This window comes from Paecilomyces variotii, assembly GCF_004022145.1.
Source record: "Paecilomyces variotii strain CBS 101075 chromosome Unknown C8Q69scaffold_2, whole genome shotgun sequence".
Taxonomy (NCBI): Eukaryota; Fungi; Ascomycota; class Eurotiomycetes; order Eurotiales; family Thermoascaceae; genus Paecilomyces; species Paecilomyces variotii.
Genome location: NW_021167141.1, coordinates 339,603 through 356,415, shown reverse-complemented (window position 1 = coordinate 356,415; position 16,813 = coordinate 339,603). Strand labels below are relative to the sequence as shown.

The 16,813-nt window shown below is 48.8% G+C and overlaps 6 protein-coding genes across 6 annotated transcripts; all 6 read left to right on the top strand.

Annotated features, from left to right (window-relative positions):
* Positions 1 to 587: 587 nt before the first annotated feature.
* On the top strand, positions 588 to 2,237 carry C8Q69DRAFT_441578 (hypothetical protein; the record flags this gene model as incomplete). The annotated part of the gene is made up of 9 exons (XM_028628761.1): positions 588 to 617; positions 705 to 917; positions 953 to 977; positions 1,086 to 1,247; positions 1,326 to 1,472; positions 1,544 to 1,837; positions 1,942 to 2,064; positions 2,121 to 2,144; positions 2,233 to 2,237. The coding sequence occupies 9 exons, from the start codon at positions 588 to 590 to the stop codon at positions 2,235 to 2,237; spliced, it is 1,023 nt and encodes a 340-aa protein (XP_028487025.1).
* Positions 2,238 to 2,898: 661 nt separating this feature from the next.
* On the top strand, positions 2,899 to 4,723 carry C8Q69DRAFT_455227 (ankyrin repeat-containing domain protein). Its single transcript, XM_028629757.1, has 2 exons — positions 2,899 to 4,604; positions 4,664 to 4,723. Exon 1 carries the CDS (start codon positions 3,046 to 3,048, stop codon positions 4,225 to 4,227), a length of 1,182 nt encoding a protein of 393 aa, XP_028487024.1. The 5' UTR covers positions 2,899 to 3,045; the 3' UTR covers positions 4,228 to 4,604; positions 4,664 to 4,723.
* A 67-nt stretch (positions 4,724 to 4,790) lies between these two features.
* On the top strand, positions 4,791 to 6,504 carry C8Q69DRAFT_455225 (folylpolyglutamate synthase). Its single transcript, XM_028629756.1, has one exon. It carries the CDS (start codon positions 5,067 to 5,069, stop codon positions 6,315 to 6,317), a length of 1,251 nt encoding a protein of 416 aa, XP_028487023.1. The 5' UTR covers positions 4,791 to 5,066; the 3' UTR covers positions 6,318 to 6,504.
* Positions 6,505 to 7,146: 642 nt separating this feature from the next.
* On the top strand, positions 7,147 to 11,708 carry C8Q69DRAFT_504046 (cell division control protein 15, cdc15; the record flags this gene model as incomplete). Its single annotated transcript, XM_028632557.1, has 10 exons — positions 7,147 to 7,308; positions 7,370 to 7,504; positions 7,576 to 7,605; positions 7,679 to 7,743; positions 7,797 to 8,229; positions 8,281 to 9,096; positions 9,150 to 10,052; positions 10,109 to 10,313; positions 10,367 to 10,817; positions 10,871 to 11,708. The coding sequence occupies 10 exons, from the start codon at positions 7,147 to 7,149 to the stop codon at positions 11,706 to 11,708; spliced, it is 4,038 nt and encodes a 1,345-aa protein (XP_028487022.1).
* A 937-nt stretch (positions 11,709 to 12,645) lies between these two features.
* Positions 12,646 to 15,225, top strand: C8Q69DRAFT_495751 (ABC1 family-domain-containing protein). Its single transcript, XM_028632240.1, has 3 exons — positions 12,646 to 13,359; positions 13,441 to 14,051; positions 14,111 to 15,225. The coding sequence occupies exons 1-3, from the start codon at positions 12,974 to 12,976 to the stop codon at positions 14,935 to 14,937; spliced, it is 1,824 nt and encodes a 607-aa protein (XP_028487021.1). The 5' UTR covers positions 12,646 to 12,973; the 3' UTR covers positions 14,938 to 15,225.
* Positions 15,226 to 16,184: 959 nt separating this feature from the next.
* On the top strand, positions 16,185 to 16,526 carry C8Q69DRAFT_504044 (hypothetical protein; the record flags this gene model as incomplete). Its single annotated transcript, XM_028632556.1, has 2 exons — positions 16,185 to 16,244; positions 16,329 to 16,526. 2 exons carry the CDS (start codon positions 16,185 to 16,187, stop codon positions 16,524 to 16,526), a joined length of 258 nt encoding a protein of 85 aa, XP_028487020.1.
* Positions 16,527 to 16,813: the final 287 nt, after the last annotated feature.

Genomic DNA, 16,813 nt, shown 5'->3' with positions numbered 1-16,813 from the left:
TGCTTCTTGTGTGGGCGGTCCCGTGCGAAGAGAGTTATCACGGTAGTATGATCTGTCGTCTTTGATCTTCTCAGCCGGTATTCTCATCAGCTCAAAAAGGGAGAAGCAGTAACATCAGACGTTTCCTGGCAAGCGATAACTAGTATATGAGAGAGAAAGCCATCATTCCCGATCGAATTTCAGAGCTGCAATGAGATATGCGAGTAAGAAATGCCTTGTGTGTCCAAATTCAGGACGAGGGAAGAGACTCGCTCGGTGGCACCAGTTAATTAAATATTCAGAACTGGAGAGGGAAGAATAAGAGTGAGATCTACGGAAATAAAGATACGGTCTACCAGCTTCCTCCAGTCAATTCTCGACTCCCCTCGTGCAAGCCTACAAATAGGTGTGACCTACAACTAACCGCGTACTATGTATAACAGAGTATCCCTGGATAGTATTTTGTCGCCGGGTAACTGCTTTGTCGTTGATGTGAGGAAATTACGCTGGTAATCTGCACAAAGGGCACAGAATAATCAGCACCAGCCACCTTGTTAAACCTCTATATAGATCTACGGAGTCAGTCTTCATTAGGGAAATGCGCTTACATGGTGGTGGAGGCAGTGCTCAGGCTCTTTGTATGTCTCAGCGCATCGATCATGACGGATTTAGTCATCGGTTCCATGCTTTTTTCATATATTATGCCATATATTCCTAATATGTAGATTGCGCTGAATTCTCATGTCATCCTCGTTCTTCTGTGTCGCCTCTTCCACATTTGTGTCTTCCAAAATTTATCGAGCTATAGACTTTGCACGATGGTCTCCAAATATAAGGGAATTATCATTCTATGGAACCTTTTTTGGGTCATGTCATTTATCCACCTTTGGCCTATTGCACTTGCACAACGGACGAGGACAAAGCTTCTATACGATGCGGTGAGTTGCCATGGGCACTTGCTTGATATTCAGAGGGCAGTCGATACCGCAGAAACCATGGTTTGTGATTTTTTTCTTTTTTTCCCTTTTCCTCGCGTCTGTTCTATTTGAAATTTTCCGTGAAGCTGACTTGTCCGGGGAACCTTTCCTAGCTCATCAACACCATAGATAGCATTCAAACCGTTCGGGATAACCTTGGTACACAGAGAAGACATCTTTCTCCCGGTGATAGGGCAAAACTGGATATATTCATGGCCTTGTACGGAATATTTGATGAGACAGACCAGCAGAGTATCGCGACGGTTCGCCCTAAAATTGAGAGAGTCTTGTGTGAGTTGTCATTGATTATATTCCAGAATTGCAGCAATTTTCTAATGGAGTTGCTCTATAACTTGTTTCTTTATTCAGGGTATGCGAGAGAATTGTATAGGGCCATGTATGAAGATACATTTAGTATTAGTATCTTCTGCAATGACGACCATTTGGTATCAAATGGTCTGCCGGCATTAACCAATACTGGGGCTCTAGCTAAGGATGAATACGGCAGACAGAAATGTATGTTCCCCAGATACAATCCCCTTCCAAGAATTTTGCAACGTGCTAAGCCCTTCCTTCACTCTGTTCAGATATTTATAAGAGTGCCGTGGTACCTGGCATTCAAACAGCAGAGGCTGGGAAATGTGATGCAAATCCAAATTGGCAAGCTTTAATGGTAACAACACGCAACCGTATAACGGATGTTTTTACCATCTGCGCTAGGGCCTGGCCTCGCTGGACAGAACATATTGATGATTATAAGGGTCTACATGTCAGTCAAATGTTGGGCCTTTATCTGCAGAACATTGATATAAAAACGCCGGAGTTGACTCTCATCCATGAGTTCACACACAGTGAATCATTATTCGCACAATGGGTGATGGGTAAGACCACTTTCTTGTTCTACATTCAGAACTGCAGCAGGGATGCCCGTATCCGCCAGAAAATTGGTAACTTATGCTGATCATCATATGTAATGGTTTCAAAGAGGACGAGGTAACATTAGACGACCCAGCACTTGGCTATACCGGGCAGGGAGCCTATGGCTTCGAGAACATCTATCAGCTGGCTCAGGACCCGAGAACTCAGCACAAAGCACTGAAGAACTCTGGTAAGTCCAAAGCTATATAGAGTATAGACCTTCGGCTCTAATCAATACTCCCTTAGATACTTTTGCTTTCTTAAACGGCGGTACGTACCTGGGGATAAAATTCCAGATTCAAAATGAGATTATACACTGCTGATCAAATAACTGCATGCAGCTTTATATCTATCCCAGTGTAACTGGCGCGATGGAAGGTGCCAAGACCCATCCAACGTTTGACGACAATGCTTAACTAGTAGATCGGTCTTGATTTGAAATCACCCAAGGAAAAGTTAACGGCGTATTTCTTGGGTAGAACTCCCGGTTAGTTAGCCTTCTAGGTAGTTAGTTACTTGACCTACCATATGTATCTTTTGTCTTCTGTCTCCGCCGATACAAGTACTGGCCGAAGCTTAGTTCAGCATACGACCACAAACTGTATGTATTATCATAACATGGGATAACACTCTTACGAGGAAAGACTCGATAGCACAGTAGTTGATTGATAAGTCCGAGTTAAACTGTTCATTGCTACAGGGAGAAGTTGATGCCCTCATGGGCAGTGATAGTCCCTCGACGAAAAGCTGGGTGTCCTCAACAAAGGCGATGGAAAAACTCCGAATGCATCCTGCATTGAGGCCAGAATCAAGAAGGCTTCTTTTTTTCTTGCTTCTCAGAAGAGGATGTTCCGTATGACCCTGCTGGCCTCCACCTGGCAAGATAAATCGGCAACAACCAGCACCAAGCATAGAACGGATGGTGACACAAAAGAACAAAGACAGGAGAACAAAGAGGATTCGAAGCAACGAAGGGCACCAAAGCCGGGCTCCCAGATTGACAGCCCCGCTCAGCAGCCCTTGTCTGGACCTCCGCAGGCAACTCGATATTATATTATGATTCCTTCCGCCCCAGGATTGTGTTATTTCCTCACCGACCAACTGTCTTCTCCTAACACCTCAACCTTACCTCTGCAGTACCGTTTCTCTAACACCATCTGAAACTTTGACAATGCATTTCTCCACACTGCCCACTGAGATTATCCTGATAATCGCAGAGACCTCAGATTCACAGTCAACCATTAATGCTCTAGCTCAAGCAAATCGCGCACTTTATTCTTTGTTGAATTCCTTTCTCTATCGGTATCATGTGCGACGTTATGAGCCAGCACCCGCCTTAACGTGGGCAGCGCGATATGGCCAATCGAGGACCTTACAGAACTTGCTCAGAGCGGGCGCTGATATTTATTGTGAGGCATTATGGGACGCAATGCATGGGCCGAATGAGAGTCACCCGATCTACAAAGCAGCATCCAACGGTTGCACCAGTATTGTCAAGATCTTACTAGACGAGGGAATGAGCACCAGGCTGACAGATTCGAACTACGATAAGATGCTGCGGCTAGCAGTATCAGCGAACAGAATTGATATGGTGAGGTTACTACTAGACCAAGGCGTGAATCCGTGGTACAAATCCAAGGATATGTCCATTATCTGCTGCGCTGCACGGCAGGAACATTCAGAGATAGTCAAGCTGCTGTTGCAGGACGGAGAGAATCGAGATCCCTTCTCGCACGGCATCATACATCAGGAAATTTCTCGAACACTAATGTCTTATTCGGAATGCTCTGGAAATGAGGAGATTGCGCGTATGCTTATAGCCAGTGGCGCCGACGTTAATTCCATACATCACGGTGGGATCTTCCACGATCTTAGCGCCACTGCTCTGGATACGGCGGCATGGTACAGGAGAGTGTCAACGCTAAAGCTCCTTCTGGCGGCAGGGGCGAATCCAAATCTCGTGAATAGTGACAGAAAGGGCCCTCTTGCTCTCGCTGCTGGAACTGATTCTTCTCTAAATCAGGACATAAAAGGTCAAAGAATGACAATGGTCAGTCTGCTTTTCGAGTACGGTGCGGATCCAGCTCGTGCTGGAGGCGGCGGCGCGTTGCTCTCTGCTGCGGGCAGTGGGAACTATGAAATGGCTCACTTCCTTATCGACAACGGCACTGTCATAAAGTGCCCCGAATTGGATGTTCCTCAACAAGCAGCTATGGACCAAGCAGTGGAAGAGCGCGATTTTGCAATGATACGAAGACTGACAAATGTCATATGGCCCCCTCGTCCGATACGTGGTTGCCCTCGAGATATCCGAACAAGAGAAGCATGCAATAGGGTAGGGATTCCGCCATAGACTATCTATGAGTGCTTTAAAGTAGGGATGCCGAACTAGGTCATATAACCATCTGTACATATACAGCGGGAATTTAGCCAAATAATGGCCTTCATTTGCGATAGCTAGGCGTGGTAAGAGATAATCAACAGCTAAAAAGGCTCCCATATTGACTGATCGGAGTAGTGAACCAGTTAGTTACAGGTTAATTCATCAGTTTCGTATGCATTACTATGAATATAATGGGCAGACCTACGCCGCAATCCTTTGCCGTAGGAAGGTCACAGGCCTCTATACCATCACCTTATACTACCTAGGTAGGTAGGTACTGTAGGTAGGTACCTAGGTACAGTACCTATTAGAATAATCAAACCTCTAATCAGTTTGACAGCTTCAGCCTGCTTAGAAATGTCACTAATATAGAATCACCAGATCATACCAGATCATCTAAAATTACCTTTATGAAGGACTAATCGGAGGGAGGCGCTAAATAGTAGCATAAAAGGCAATCTATCAGATACTCCATATTTTGTATGCGATATATCGTTAACTACGGCGCTCGCTGCTGGATCCCGGTGGATTACGTACTTATGTTTATGCCTTAGGCACAAACAGTCATCGTTGAACCTGACCTCTGATACGCTCCGGCGCCGAAATATGCGAAAAGGACATGCGACAAATTCACGGCACCATGCCGTCTCCTATGACGAATATCATATTCAATTGAGCTCCCTGATATTCCGCTGGACTGCTGGTATCGCAGTTGAGGTGTCGCATCCCACTTGTCGGTACCCCACGCCAGACGTGAGCCATGCGCAGACTGAGTCAGAGCAGCCTCGAACAACTTTCCGCCTGGGACAATGATTGAGCTAGGCTTGAGCAGAATATCCCGTCTCCTCCAGCATACGGTGATTCCATGGAGAGCTATCCATGTGGCTGGTACGAACGGAAAAGGGTCCACGACTGCATACCTGTCCGCGCTGCTCACCGCTGGCGGCGTTCGTTGCGGGCGTTTTACTTCTCCCCATTTGATCGACCGCTGGGACTGCATAACTATCGACGAAAAGGTTGTCCAAGAATCACTCTTTCGTCAAATCGAGGAACAGGTCAAGCGACGGGACGAAAGCCTGGGGATTGGGGCCAGCGAGTTTGAATTGCTGACGGCGACCGCGTTCGAGATCTTTAACCATGAACAAGTCGAAGTTGGGGTGGTGGAGGTGGGAATGGGAGGTCGTTTGGATGCAACGAATATTCTTAGGGACGTGTTGGTGTCGGTCATCTGCAAAATCGGCCTCGATCACCAGTCCTTGTTGGGGGACTCGATTGAGAGTATCACTCGAGAAAAAGCCGGTATCTTGAAACCCGGTGTCCCTTGTGTCATCGACGGCACAAATCTGCCGGAAGCAATCCGTGTCATAAAGGACCGAGTCAGAGAACTGGATATAGAGTCCGTATTCGTCAGACCGGAGACAGCGGACGGACTGTCGTCACTGCTTCCTCGTATGTTTCAAGAGCTCGATCTTGAGCCTCATCAACAGGCTAACATTTGCTGCGCCATTGCTGCTCTGAAGATGTGCCTCCCTCGGATCCGGCCTGAACTCACAGTAGATGCTCTACTACCGGAGCTCTCGAAAGTCCAATGGCCAGGCCGCCTACAAACGGTTGCTCTAGACCCTTTGGTTGCTCGTCAGGGACCCGTCCTGTTGGATGGTGCCCACAATGCCCAATCCGCTGAGGTCCTGGGACACCACGTCGATCGCAAACTACGCCAGACTGGCCGTAATGTTACTTGGGTTGTCGCAGCATCTCGCGGGAAAGACCTCAAAGGACTATTTCATCCAATTATCAAGCCTGGAGATAACGTCGCGACTGTTGCATTTGGCCCGGTTGACGGCATGCCGTGGGTGAAAGCGGTCGATACATCTGAACTCATCACGTCTATACAAGATATCCAAGGAATTGGAAAGACCAAGAATTTCGATACCGACATCGTTGGAGCCCTCAATTGGGCGAGTACTACATCACAAGGCGGTCCGTTGGTGATAGCGGGCAGTCTCTACTTGGTCTCGGATGTCCTCCGTCTACTCCGAGAGAGTAAGAAAGATCTATAGGAGGAATAATTCACCAAATCTTTAGTATCCAGTCACCAAACATGCGCTTGTTTACTCCGTTTGGAAGAGATGTGAGGTGGCTTTTGTCCTGGCTGGAATGTGGAACAAGGGATATCCCCGCATAGAAATAGTGTACATACTACAAGATAAAGAAGAGGCTCAAGTCAAGAATAATCCCATTCACTGCATGAGACTACTACGCTAGATAGGACCTTCTAGAGCTACTCCATCGAGCTACGTCTCGATCTGTTGCTAGCGTTCCGTAGGCATAGTTTTATGGGTCGACTTTAGGGCTATCGGAGCTGGGGGAGGGAGATCCCGACTGCGTCATCTCCCCTGCCAAATGCTCACTTGCGGAGGCCGAAAGTGCTGAGACACAACAATTTGCCTGTTGGAGACATATCTACAGCACGCCACGGTCAGTTTTGAATTCTGCTCATTTCCATTTCTATCCCTGTCTAAGTGCTCGATGGGACTGACTGAATGGCCTCTCATGGCTCTGAATGGGAACAGGTCTCTGATGTGCAACGACGTGTGCGCCCGCAGAAGCTTTCACGGACGCGAGAGCAGGGGTCCTTCATATACCCCGAATTAATACCAAAACACAGTGTTCGCGTAATTCGTCTGATCTCGTGCGCATTTTCACCCGGATTCAACCGACATTCGCACAGTGTTTGTGCTTTCGTTCGGTACTTTCCTGACATGACGGCCGAAACTGTTGGTTCTCACCATCCATCACACGAGATCTACTTTGCATAACGTCGTACCGGGCGGTCTTCACTTCTGAATTCGATATTGGGAAGCGAATTTCTTTGGCCAATCTGTGGCCATGGTACCGCGCTCCAGCGATGGAGACGAGGCTCAGCCTCCGGCATCACGCACTCCAGGTACACCGGCGAAATCGCGACATCCAAGACCAGGAACGAGTACAGGCAAGGAGGAAAGGACTTCAAAGTCATCTGCCAAGGATGTCGCAGAGCTCAAGGACTACGTACGTGCATTGGCTATTGTGGGATCCGACTCATCAAAGCTGACGTGGGATAATCGTGCAGCAATTGGGTGACTGTCTGGGGAAGGGTGCCTTCGGTTCAGTCTATCGAGCATTGAACTGGAATACGGGAGAAACTGTCGCTGTTAAGCAGATCCGGCTTGCTGATCTCCCTAAGAGTGAGCTACGAGTTATTATGGTGCGCATCTACGATGCTTTTCCACGAACCCACACCAAGACTGGTTGCTGACCACGTGCACTACACTACAGCTAGAGATTGATCTCCTGAAGAACCTGGATGTAAGTCTTGCAACTCAAGGGGGAGGGGCGATAAGCAGGAACCGTGGGTCAATAACTAACCTGTCTTTCTCAGCATCCAAACATTGTCAAGTACCATGGGTTTGTGAAGTCAGCCGAAACTTTAAACATTATCCTCGAGTATGTAACGTACCCCATCATATGAAGCCTCACGATAGACTGACCGTAGCCAGGTACTGTGAGAATGGCTCCTTGCACTCAATTTCGAAAAACTTCGGCCGCTTCCCGGAGAATCTGGTCGGACTATATATGTCCCAGGTCCTCCATGGGCTTTTGTATCTGCATGAACAGGGTGTCATCCACAGAGATATTAAGGGCGCCAACATCCTCACCACCAAGGAAGGTCTCGTAAAACTAGCAGACTTCGGTGTGGCGAGTCGTACTACTGGTCTCCACGAGAGTAGTGTCGTCGGTACACCCTATTGGATGGCTCCAGAAGTGATTGAACTGTCCGGGGCTACAACAGCCTCAGATATCTGGAGTCTTGGCTGTACGGTGATAGAGTTGTTAGAAGGCAAGCCTCCGTACTGGAAGCTACAGCCTATGCCAGCACTGTTTCGCATTGTCAATGATGACCATCCTCCGCTCCCGCAGGGTGCTTCTCCGGTAAGGACCGTTGGCCTCTTTTTGCCGCAATAATAATTCTAACTTATCCAGGCCGTGAAAGACTTCCTCATGCAATGCTTCCAGAAGGACCCCAATCTTCGAGTATCTGCTCGCAAGCTGCTAAAACATCCTTGGATTGTCAATGCACGCAGGACTGATTCAGTCGTACCGAAGAAGTCTACTGAATACGAGGAAGCTGTCCGCAGTGTCCAGGAATGGAACGAGGCTCTAAGGTCCCCTGATACCGGTACGTTACGCCGGACGGTGAGGTTTGACCACAACAGCCCAGCGCCTGCTCGCCCAGACCTACATCTTATCACTCCTGCGAAGGACTCAGCATCGACAGCTGTCTCAAAGAGTACGGCGGATAAGTTTCGCTCACCCGAAGGAACGGATGACAACTGGGACGATGATTTCGCAACGGCTATCTCGCCAAGTGCGCTTAAAATGCCGCAGTTCAAACCTCAGGATAATTTTGGTGGCATGCTCTCCTCCGAGAAGCTCAAGGCTTTCGCATCGCTTGATGGGACCACAATGAAGGACATTTCGGATAGTTTTGATGAGGGAGATTCCTCTATGAGCCTTAGGAGCGCCGGTGAGGCTGATCCTCTTCAGACTATTCGACCCTACCTGCGCAAAGCTTCGGATGAAGAGAGAAGTCTCCGGAGAAGTCCTGTGCGGCATAGGCCAACGAAAAGCGCACTTCCTGCCATCACGAGCGTACCAGTCATAACTCAAACTCCCCCTCCTCCCCCTGCAAGGCAGCCTCGTCCCACTGAGTTCTATTCGGAGAGCTCCGTCGAGGACTATTCCGACCTGATCGTCGATGATGAGGACGTCTTGGAGAAGAAACTAAACGCTTTCCAGGTAAGCCACCATGTGAGGTCTTCTGTAGATACACGAGACTGACCAAATTGCAGTTTGTGGATGATGATACCCCCCAGACTGCGTTGATGGATGCTCCTGATCTCAAAGGCAGAGTGCGGACTTCCTTTGCACCTCCGGGCAACAGCGTAGACCCAAAGCCGTCGCTGAGGAAACGGCTTTCTGTCAAACGGACACGGTCATCAATAGAAATACAAAAGTTTGCTGAAAATGAGAAAGACGAGGACTTTTCAGATATCCTTGGTGCTGAGGAAGGCCTTCTGGAAAAGCCCGACAGCGATGGAGGCTCTGATAAAAGCACCTTACTTCTCAGCTCGAAGCTCTCTAGCAACTCCTGGCTTGGTGACCAGGACGATGAGGATGACCCCTTCGCTCAGCTTGAGGAAGGATTTGACGAGATGGATCTCGAGGCTAACATTGCCCGTGACAAATATGCTCGGCTCAGGAATCAAGTGGAGGGTCTTGTTAGCTCATTGAAGACTTCCCAAGATGATGATGTTCTCGCCGATATTTCCGAGCAACTACTCACAATATTCTGCGATCTTCCGGACACTAAGAACGTCATCATCAGCGCGCACGGAATGCTTCCTATCTTGGAGATCCTGGATACATGTCGTCGTCGGGATGTCATTTCTAACCTTCTGAAAATCGTTAACGCGATCATCTACAATGACTATGAAATCCAAGAAAACCTGTGTTTCGTGGGAGGTATTCCCATCATCAACGAATTTGCTTCGAAAAAGTATCCGCGCGAAATTCGACTCGAAGCGGCAGCGTTTGTGCAGCAGATGTATCAGACGTCCACTCTAACCCTTCAAATGTTCGTAAGCGCAGGTGGTCTCAATGTTCTAGTGGAGTTCTTGGAGGATGACTATGAAGATGAGCGGGACCTTGTTCTTATCGGTGTTAACGGTATATGGAGCGTGTTCGAATTGCAGGTGAGTTCGACAGACTTTCATATGGGCAGTCTCAGTGGGCTGATGATAGTTTCTAGGGATCGACTCCCAAGAACGACTTCTGCCGGATTCTGTCTCGAAATTCTGTTCTCGATCCCCTATCTCTCGTTCTCAGCAGAGTGCTCGATGAGGATGGAGAGTTGGCTGAGATTTGCGAGGGTCGCATTGCCAACATATTCTTCATCTTCTCTCAAGCTGAGAACCATGTCAAGGAGATGGTCGCTGAGAGAACTGTCCTGCACAGTAAGTATGAGGTTATTCATTGAATCAAGGCAGAACGCTGACCATTTGTCAAGGGGTCTTGAAGGAGCTAAGACGCATGACCCCTATACATCAAATTACGATGTTGAAGTTCATCAAGAACCTCTCCATGCTTTCGACAACACTCGACGCACTGCAGAATTCGAATGCTATCGACGTCCTAACTGAGCTGCTAAGATCTACCATGAAGGGCCCCCACTTCCGGGAGGTCTCTAACCAGATCCTGAATACTATCTACAACATGTGCCGTCTGAGTAAATCGAGGCAGGAAGATGCTGCACTGAATGGTATTATACCTCTTCTGCAGAAGATTGTTAAGACAGAACGACCACTCAAGGAATTCGCGCTACCTATTCTCTGCGATATGGCCCATTCTGGAAAGGTCGGACGGCGAGAACTCTGGCGTAACAAGGGCTTGGCTTTCTATATCTCGCTTCTTTCCGATCCCTATTGGCAGGTAACGGCCTTGGATGCGATTTTCACTTGGTAAGCGATACATCCGTATCTATATCTATACAGTCAACACTAACACAGTGTAGGCTACAAGAGGAGACCGCCAAGGTTGAAGAACATCTTCTGGATAACCGCCATGAGAGGCCATCCTTCACAGATGCTATTGTCAGATGCGTAACGATCTCCAAGGCCAACGCCTTTGAAAATCTTCTCGAACCACTTCAGAAACTGCTGCGGCTAAGTCCCCCAATTGCGTCAACCCTCGCTCGACCTGATCTTTTCACCCGCCTAGGGCAGAAACTCCATCACAACAAGGCTGCAGTTAGGCTTAACCTACTTCGTATTATCTCGAGCATCTGTGACTCGAGCGAAGAGCAAGGCGATCTCCTGGCACGATATGGTCTGCTCGACGCTATCAGAGAATTGGAGAACGACCCTGCTATTCTAGTACGCGACATGGCTGGAAAGCTCGTCAGATCTAGCGAAAAGAGTGATAGCATGGGCGCTCCTAAGCGCAGGCCTCCTACCAGGCGGAGAAGCGGTTCTAACAGTTCTCCGAGTCTCATATCGAGCCATTCGACGCCTTCGAGCCCTCAGGTTAGCCGATCGAGCCAGTCTAGGGGCTATTTAGATCCACGTGAGACTCCGCGACACACCAGGAGCGGTCTCAATGGCTCTGCGGGACTCAGGCCGACAAGTCGAGATGGGAGTAGCCCTGTGTTCGCCCATGGAGGCAGCGGTGGTCCAGCGGCAGCCAGGAATCGGCTGCCGCGGGCAATGTCCAGCATGTCGAACCGGGTACCCCAGGTGGGATCCCTGAACACGGACGAGTACAGGGCACCGGAGCCGTCGACTCGTCGCTTGTCGATCGTCAATTTGAACGGACGTCGGCGAAGGGCCAACGTGGACTCCGAGTGGACATGAACTATAAAAATGATTGGCTTCTGTCCATAGTTTCTCTTGCGCATTCCTTTTCTTCAGTCCCTTCATTTTGCTTGGTCTGGATCTGCCGTCCTTCTTTCATAAAGGTTCAAGGAACACACACTGCTGACACCTAGTATCTGTCTCACTGAGTTGCATAGCACAGGCGCATTGGGCGGGTTACAGTCTTTTTTTCTTGTTACTACACATCCTGAAGGGACATTAAAAAATGCTTCTGTTGTTCCATTACTTGCGCAGTGGTCCCCATACTCTCGTTTAATCCGACTTTAACATGTCAATATTCCTCTCTGGGCATGCTGTTCTGCTGGAAGGTCGACTCTTGTCAAGTCGATTTCAGTCCAGATGCTTGCAGGCTTAATTTTGTTTTCCCTCCTCTCAGATTGTCTGTTGCTTCACCTTGTTAGCCTCCCAGGGAGTGCTTTGTTGGTCTTTGTTCCCTTCGGGGGGTGCATGTATGTCCAGGACTTCTTTTTTGAGTCATTTGTCTTTTGTTCGTGATTTTAATGCCCTGTATGACGATCACGCCCACGAGTATAAAAAAAATGATTGGTGTCGCAATTCGCATTGTCACTATATGATAACTGGAGACAGTGAGCAAGCTTTCTGGATTGTAGTTAGCAGATACCGCCTGCATCTATAGCATACTCACGCAGGTTACTTCAGATCCAAGTCCTTGACATCTGACTGGATGCATGCATGCTCCTTTTTTTATTCTACCGTTGACCCTACACTTGTGATGCAGACTCTGGAATGGAAGTATATAGTTACCTATACTAGGCCCTCAGCATTGACCAAAGTTGAATGAGGTGCCACAACCAGCAGGAAAAAGAGATACCAACACAGATGGGGTCCTATGAGCCTAGCATGGCTCTCTACTTAGATTTTCCCTGACAAAATTATAAACGGAGATATGAAGATGAGCATCAACAGTACTGAATACGGGACGAGTTGAAGCCGGCATCGGCCGACGGAATGCCGACCCGCACGGTGGATCTCGAAAAGGTACGGCGAGATTCGAGAAAGGACCTGACCTCGGATTCAAGACGCAGCAGAATCTTTTCGGCTTGTGACGTTTGAGCGCTTCGTCGCATCTCCTCCCATATCTCCATCCATCGTCTCGGGCTACCTACGATGGCTGACGTCTTTCGCGAATAGCTGACACGTGGGAAGTTTCTTTTTTCTCTCGATTGTTGCGGCAAACTTTGGCCTCTTTTTCGCCCCGGAGAGCGGCCGTCGTGTCAATCATCATGAGAGCACCAGTCCGGATACCGCTGAGTGCGTCTCGTTTCGATCCTGCGGCGGTCGTTCAGCAATTCGCGAAGTCATCCTCCTCAGTCGCGCCATCAACAGGTCTCCCATTCGGCTCTAGAGCCCCGTGGACATGTCGGCGGTGCCTACAACAACGGACGGTCACCTTCTCGAGAAGTTATTCTACACGGCTTTCTGAAGGCATAAACGATGCAGGCAGACGATCAGACTCGAAGCGGTCGCGTAAGACCGTGATCAAGTTTGCCGCTGCTGGTGGCGCACTGGGCGCGGGGGCGCTGGCGTTCTCGGACGATATCAAGCATGGCTATGCGGCAGCGGAGAGGTCAGGACGAGTTGTGAGCGCGCTAGCTATATGTATTAACGAGTAAGTGTCGCGTTTCTCGTCGGGGAAGTCATATCTGCGTTGTATGTAGTTGCGGTTACTGATACGTACGTCCGTTGTTAGCTATCGAACGACCCTCAACCAGAAAGCGTCCGCATCCTCCCCCGAGGAAGGCAATGAGTTGCTGCGCGCCTGCCACAAGCGCTGTGCTGAACGGACCTTGCGAGTACTCGAGAAGAATGGATCTATTTTCATCAAGCTGGGCCAGCACCTGAGCAGTATGGGATACCTTCTGCCGCTCGAGTGGACGACCACGTTCATCCCGCTGCAAGACAAGTGCCCTGTCTCTTCCATCGAGTCGGTCGAGGCCATGTTCGTTGCGGATACTGGAAAGAGCATTGATGAATTATTCTCATCCTTTGAGTCCGCCCCGATCGGAGCCGCCTCCCTGGCGCAGGTGCATATCGCCACGCTGAAGGAGACCGGGCAGAAAGTGGCCGTCAAGGTGCAGCATCCTGCTCTAGCGGAATGGGTTCCTCTGGATCTGGCTCTTACCCGTATGACCTTTGCCGCGCTCAAACGATTCTTTCCCGAATACGATCTCGAATGGCTGTCCCGCGAAATGGATCTCTCCCTGCCCCAGGAATTGGACTTTCGCAGGGAAGGTGAGAATGCAAAGAGAGCGAGCGAATACTTCAAGAAGAATTCCAGCGCGCCATTGGTGATTCCAGAGGGTGAGTTGAGCCCCCCTCAACGTATGGTCAGCAGCTGTCATACTAATCGATATGAATAGTCATGTGGGCTCAGAAGCGCATTCTCGTTATGGAATTTATCTCTGGCCACCGCCCGGACGATCTGGCGTATCTGGACGCAAATAACATCGACCGCGACGAAGTTTCCGCTGCACTGGCACATATCTTCAACAAGATGATCTTCGGTGAAGATGCGCCTTTGCACTGCGATCCTCATGGCGGCAACATCGCCATCCGCAAGAATCCTAACCGCCGCTCTCCCAATTTCGACGTGATCCTCTACGACCATGGCTTGTACCGTGACATTCCACGGGACATGCGTAGGAACTATGCTAAACTCTGGCTGGCCGTCATTGAATCGGATGTGCCCAACATGCGCAAGTACTCTCGCGAGGTGGCCGGTATCACAGATGAGCAGTTTCCCCTGTTCGCTAGCGCCATCACAGGCAGAGACTATACCGTCTTGACCAAGAAGTCTGTGACCTCTACTCGAACTGCGGAGGAGAAAGAAGAAATCACGGGTGCGTTGGGAGACGGCATGCTCCAACAGCTGGTTGAACTACTGGGCCAAGTACCAAGAGTGATGCTCCTGATTCTCAAGACCAACGACCTCACGCGCAGCTTGGACGAGAACCTGCACACTCGCCAGGGTCCTGTTCGCACGTTTGTCATTCTCGCAAGATACGCCACTCGCTGCGTCTTCGATGAACAGATGGAGAAGATCCGCGAATGCGGAAGCATGTTGTGGCCGCGTAATTTCTTCCGCTTCCTCTACGCCTGGGCTGGTTACCTCCGCGTGGAGCTGAAGCTGGGTCTCTATGAGAGATACCTGATGCTGAAAAGTCGCCTGGGCATTTCCGCCCAATGAAGGAGACCTTAACGTCATCATTTTCATCCTTGCTTCTGCACATGCTGATGAGTGATTACTTGCTGTCACATGGAAAAAGGACGGCGCACACGTCCGTCTGCATCAACGCTGGCGTTACGAGGGTACTCCGGGGCGGTTTATATCCAGCCGCGCCCATGGGAAATGCTCTTCGATTGCATATATGATTATAATTAGTTAAATTTAGGCTTATTCGTTGTACATTGCAGAGCATATAGAGGTTAGACAATTAGACTCTATATCACTCAAATCTCACTCAATCAACCTTCTCTCACCTATGTATAAACATCCAGCTTATCTCGTAGATCGTAGCAACTAGGAATCGTAGGCAATATACTATGGCCTTTAAAATGGCTACTTAGTTGATGTCGCAGAATATCGATACCCTTGTCAGTCACGTGGAAGCACGATAGTCTGTCCTCGGCGTCGAGACATCCACTCCGATTAACTAGACCCCGTCAACCGCTGTTGGTACAACTTGATGTGAACTACGACCTTGAAGAGCACTTTATATTGAACCGGTCCGATATTGATCCCTCATCCCAACCATCCAAGCGCCTAAGTATCCAGGGCAAGGAAAGGAGGATATCCAAATCAGGAGGTATGGTATTGCGTATGCTCTTTCTTCACTCTACTGTGGTATGATAGTTTATGGCTATTCTCAGTATCTTAAGAACAAGCATAAGCATATTTTTCATATTCAACGTTTATGCCTCTCCTTGTTCATTGTTCATGAGAAGTAGAAGAGTCTAGATTGTTTGTTTTCCTTGTATGTTTACTATGTTTTCTTTCTTCGTGTGAGCCGTTTATTGAACCCCTGACATTTCTTTTGTTGAATGGTTAATTAGCATGTCGCATACGGAATAGTCGGGACTCTTTTCCTTTCTCATCTAGTATTTCGATTTTGTTCTTTTCTCTTGGTTAAACTTACAATTATCATTCCTCAACGGGAAGCTTATAAAATGAAGAACCATGGGAGCCATTAACTCGAAGCTAATACGTCTTTTCTCAGGTATTGAAAGATTTATTATCCTACTCTGGTCCTTTGAATCGATCTTATTTATCTTAACCGACCCAGCGCTGACGTTGGGGTGATAGCAACGAGGGCTGACTGCTACGAATCCTCCCTCCATCCTCTATCTACAACTAGTCTATGCCCTTCTTCCCTCGTCGCAGGGAAAGGAACACATCGCAGATAGACGATACAGCTTGTGCACCAATCTACGAAAATGAGCAATAATCAGAAATCACACCCCTCGGAAGTCAAAACACTAGGACGTAGTCCGAAGGTGAGTTTTGAGTTTTACATATTCTTCCCCCCGCCCTCTCTTTTTTTTTTACTGTTTCCTCGTGGTGGCTAACTATGGGAATAGTCCCTCACCGCGCCTTTAGCTGCTTTCACTATGGCGATTGTCCTCGGTTCGTGGTGTATTAGCTCGATCCGATCTGCACGTCGGGATGCGCGATATCATCTATCTGATCGTGATGAGGGTGCTGCTTCTTCTTCTCGAGGACAGGGCTCCGAACCCGGGTGGTTGACGAAGGCGTTGGAGGATAGTAAGGGGAAGTAGATAACTCCCACCCCGAAAGAGGAGGGTTGCGGGGTAAGGAGTAGTTTACCATGGATTGCTGCAGGCCTTTTGTTTGGTTTTATGTATATCTATTTGTCATTGCTGATTTCTTGTCCCTTCTCTTATGCTTGTTCTGGATATAAGGGTTGACAGGACCATCTATTTCTAGCCGCAATATCCGTCGCGGCCGTGGCCGGGAAGCCAACGCGTAGTACGAGGGTATACATGTCTGAGAATAGAAACCCCCCATCCCATCGACGACGGAAAGAGATTATGGTTAACTGCAG